The sequence below is a fragment of the Diachasmimorpha longicaudata genome, unplaced genomic scaffold, assembly GCF_034640455.1.
Source record: "Diachasmimorpha longicaudata isolate KC_UGA_2023 unplaced genomic scaffold, iyDiaLong2 ctg00000099.1, whole genome shotgun sequence".
NCBI classification, from domain to species: domain Eukaryota; kingdom Metazoa; phylum Arthropoda; class Insecta; order Hymenoptera; family Braconidae; genus Diachasmimorpha; species Diachasmimorpha longicaudata.
This window is the reverse complement of record NW_026973919.1, coordinates 183,031-187,476: the sequence shown is the minus strand read 5'-3', so window position 1 is coordinate 187,476 and position 4,446 is coordinate 183,031. Positions and strand designations below refer to the sequence as shown.

At 38.1% G+C, this 4,446-nt stretch overlaps 1 protein-coding gene across 1 annotated transcript; it reads left to right on the top strand.

The window, feature by feature from the left end:
- Positions 1-1,228: 1,228 nt before the first annotated feature.
- LOC135171761 (cap-specific mRNA (nucleoside-2'-O-)-methyltransferase 1-like) lies at positions 1,229-3,954 on the top strand. The gene is made up of 4 exons (XM_064138335.1): positions 1,229-2,529; positions 2,623-3,351; positions 3,434-3,824; positions 3,916-3,954. The coding sequence occupies exons 1-4, from the start codon at positions 1,229-1,231 to the stop codon at positions 3,952-3,954; spliced, it is 2,460 nt and encodes an 819-aa protein (XP_063994405.1).
- Positions 3,955-4,446: the final 492 nt, after the last annotated feature.

The window sequence follows — 4,446 nt, the reverse complement described above, 5'->3', positions numbered from 1 at the left end:
ACTTCTGTGACCACCGGCGATGAAAAATTATTTGATATAATTAACAATATAATAATGACCAGTAGAATCATTAGACACATTCGTCTTAATCTATAAATTTACAGGTGGAGGGGGCAGGCCTAGTGTCTCGCCATATTGTCGGGCTCCGGATTATTCGGAAGTATATGGCCCCTCGGATGGGGTCGTCCCCACTCTAATCCCCAACAGGTGACCTTCCTCATAATGACCTATTCAACGTCTCTGATTGGTTCCACTTGTCCAAAAATTTGGACAAGTGGAGGGAATAGTCAGGTCTATCGAACTGGCAATTTTGAAAATCATGTCAGATTCGCTTCATCTTCGGTCGTGAGCTTATACCCGCTCGTTTGTATCTTGAATCGTTTGAAAAACAGTAAACAACGAAGTTCGTGTTTTGAACGAAAATTGACCAAGTGAACATTGTCTACTGAATTCTTGTGGAGTATCTTGCTCTGTTTAACTTGTTGGTTGAGTCGTCGTGTGAGTGAGAAAACTATACTCGTGTTGGAAACGCCAGTGCAAAGTGTAAGTTGATATTTTACCAAGTTGTAGAGTTCAAGATTTTAATATTGTTAGATGTTTATATTCTTGAATTAATTTGTTAAAAAGCTAGTTATTATAACGTCTTGTTGGGAAATAATTCCTATTCAGAAGTGTTGAGTTGATTTTTGAGGGGTGGAAAGTCCTTTTTGAGGGAAATAAATTGTTGGAAGTAGAGTTATGGTGGGGTAAATGATCAAACAGTGATTGAATGTTCAAAGAAAATAGTGTTAATTGTGTTGTTCAGGTGGAAAATGGATACTGCAAGGGCTTTTGGAGATAACTTGCACGATGGATCGTCTGCTGGCCTTCCGAGTGAACAGGACCTGGTGAACATCGGATCGAGGAAGAACTTTGGAATTATTGGTATGTATCAATAAAAGTAATAACTAAATTAATAATGCGACAGCTGAATTAGTTTACTCGTCATATTTCGGGACAGATTAATTTTTAAATCAATACAGAGAATTCCGCGGATTGTTGATTATTTTTCTATTCGTTTGAGCTTTTGTCGTTTTTTTTATTTGTCAGATTATTTGCGAAACGGGAAATAATTTGATAATAATTCCATAGTTTATTATAAATATTTATTTGATTATTTTTGAACATTCAGATTAATTAGTTTCATCGTAACATTTCGTTTTGAATTTTCTAGAAAATCTCATTACTAATGATAAAATCTGATAAATTTATCGCGAGTTCCGTAGCTAAAATCGATAGTTTTCTTGATATTTTAGAATCTTCAGACGGCGATGTCGTCCAGGCTTCCGCTTCGAGCAAAAGGTGTTATAATTACGTCGCTAAACCGGAAGAGACCGGAACTACAACTTTTGATAATCCTTCGGTTATGGTTAAACGGCGTAGAGGATCTGGTTCTCTCTCAATCCCAATGACCCGGGGTGGCTCCCTTCTGGAGGAATCCTCCGCTTCTCGCCACGTGACTTCGAACGTCGTCCATACAATAATGCAAAATATGGACTTTACTCGTGGCAAGGGCCTGGGTAAGAAAAATCATTTTATCGCTGAGCCCATTCAGGCTTCTTTGCATAAGGGTCGACGAGGTTTGGGTCATAGTAACCAAGCTCTGATCAAAGCCATTGGGAAATGGGATCCATCCCAAGAAATCATAAGCGTTAGGGAGAAAATCTACTGGTTGAGAAATGATCAGGAACCACCAATAGCAGAGGATTTCAGGGGTTGGATGCGCAGGGCTCCCTGGAAAAAGACCATTGATGATGAAACTTTATTTTGCGAGCCCCAGATCCTTCACCAGGTCATAAGCTCGAAGAGCATTTTCGATGGTTTAGAAAAATCTGAAATACAAAGGGCGAGGATTCATTCGAATCCCTTTGAAACAATCAGAGGTGTATTTTTTCTTAATCGAGATGCTGTAAAAATGGCTAATATTGACAGAGCCTGCAATTTCATGTTCACTAATCCAACAACGGCAAATCCAAATGAGATCCTCTACTTCGCCGACGTATGCGCCGGTCCTGGAGGATTCAGTGAATATGTCCTGTGGAGGAGGAAGTGGCATGCAAAGGGCTTTGGGTTCACCCTGAGGGGCTCCAACGACTTTCAATTACATAACTTTTACGCTGGACCACCAGAAACTTTTCATCCTTTTTATGGACCCAAGGGTGATGGTAATATTTATGATCTGGAGAATCAACTCGCCTATCAACAACTTATCATGAATCATACCCAAGGACAGGGTGTTCACTTCATGATGGCTGATGGAGGATTTTCGGTTGAGGGAATAGAAAGTATTCAGGAGATTTTGTCGAAACAGTTATACTTGTGCCAATGCCTGGTGGCCCTTAAGATTGTGCGGACAGGTGGACACTTTGTTACTAAATTGTTCGATCTGTTCACACCATTCAGCGTGGGATTGATTTACTTGCTATACAGATGCTTTGAAAAAATATCAATTTTCAAGCCGAATACATCTAGACCTGGCAACTCTGAAAGGTGTGTATTGTCTAATTTTTACAATATAAAATACATTTTTTTTTTTTGTAAATTTTCCAATAATTTCATTAATTTTTCTTTCTCGTGTTCTAGGTACTTGATTTGCGAGAAGAAGAAGAGTGAAATTGAGGCTGTGATCAACTATCTTTCATATGCTAGGGAAGTTCTTCTGAGGGCTGACGGGAACGGCGATATCAGGGAATTGGTACCTGTGGAGTTGCTCCAAGATGCCGATAGCTTCTACAACTATATTTGTAGTTCCAACAACGATCTGGGAAGGAAACAAGTGATGGGACTCTTGAAGATCGCTGCCTTTGCCGAGAATCGGAACCTCTCTGAGCCGAAGCAGACGCAGATGAAGAAGGAGTGTCTTGAATATTGGCATCTACCGGACCAGACTAGAATAGTCCCCATGCTCTTGAAACCAGAGGAGAGACTTCGTTCAATCGTCGTCGAATCTGTTGTAAAGTACCTGAGCGCTCCTCCCATGATTTTGACTTCTAAGAATGTGACAACGACTATCCTGGAAAATCCCTGTGATTGGTATGCAGTACTCTGTGGATCGGATGCCAGTGGAACAACACCTAGCAAACAATTGACTTTCTACTTGGGTATGGGAAGAACCAATGTCTTTAGGTTGGTGAAGAATACCTGGGAGAGGGCCGACAATATTGAACTGCCTCCTAATACATTTGTTTATGCTGAACTGGTGGAGGAGATGAGAGGACTGGAAAATAATATCCGGAGAACTGAAGCATTGCATATTGTCGATGCGTATCTCCTGGGAGGAGAGGATGTCAGCAGAAATTCACTTCCAGAAAGGTATGTTTTGGACTTTTTACAAAATTTTATACGGACGTTTAAAAATAATTTTCTAATCTATTTGAAATCATCGTGTTTTTAGGTATGCTCTCATCAATAAATTCTGTGAGTCTCTGTGGAAGCCCAATAACTCTGCATATTGTCCAGTTCGTGCCAAGGAATTGCATCCTCTGGATCGTGAGTTACCCATGAAACTTCATGTACAACCGTGTACATTGATAAACAAGAAGAAATTATTAGTACATTATCTACAAGATTCATACCCGAGGAGGACACGCCCCGATAACGATCCACTATCCTTTGTACCAAATAGTGTGGTATTCTTGAAGACAACTAGTGCACCCTGGACACGAATTATCAGTAGGAAAACTAGCCATCATTATTACTTCAATTCTATGACGAATGAAAATTTTTATGCTAATCGTCGACCAGAATCAGCTTGTGCTAGCTTCCTCGAGACATTTGTCACTCGAGTGCAGTGGCATTGGCCGGGGGATTCATCTCTTTCAATTAATTATATATACCATAATGTAAAACAGAAGTGCCCTGTTTATATACCGGAAGATTAGTGACATAGATTCATCAATACTTAGGAAGAATTAATTTTATAATTTCTCATTGAGGTATTTATTGCGTGGTCAGAAAGAACTTATATATTTCTTGTTTAGCAAAATTCTTCATAAAAAAACATTTTTCATTTTCCTGATGATCCCATAAATACTTAATATTGTAAAATAGTAATTAGTTTAGTTTCTTGTATTGATACAATATTATTGGCTTATTATTATACATAATTAGTAGTTAGTAAGTGGGAAAAATTGATTAATTCATAAAAATTCACGGATAAAATTATTCATTTCTAGTAATGTAGAAAAATATTAAATATTTCGATCAAGTCCACTCAACTTTTGTATAATTCGAAGAACATTTGATTGAAGTTGACATCACACACTGAAAATTAAAATACAAAATGAATGAACAATTAATTGTTCTAAAAAATATATTGATAGATTTTTATACTAAAATTTTCATAAAACTTTTTCAATGAAATCTGTGAATGAAAACATCAATTTTTGGCAATCATTACCAGTTCTC

Coding starts and splice junctions, on each gene's coding strand:
- LOC135171761 (XM_064138335.1), top strand. CDS start 1,229: ATGATAAAATCTGATAAATTTATCGCGAGTTCCGTAGCTAAAATCGAT. Junction 2,530..2,622: donor AGACCTGGCAACTCTGAAAG/GTGTGTATTGTC, acceptor CTCGTGTTCTAG/GTACTTGATTTGCGAGAAGA. Junction 3,825..3,915: donor TCGAGACATTTGTCACTCGA/GTGCAGTGGCAT, acceptor ATATACCGGAAG/ATTAGTGACATAGATTCATC.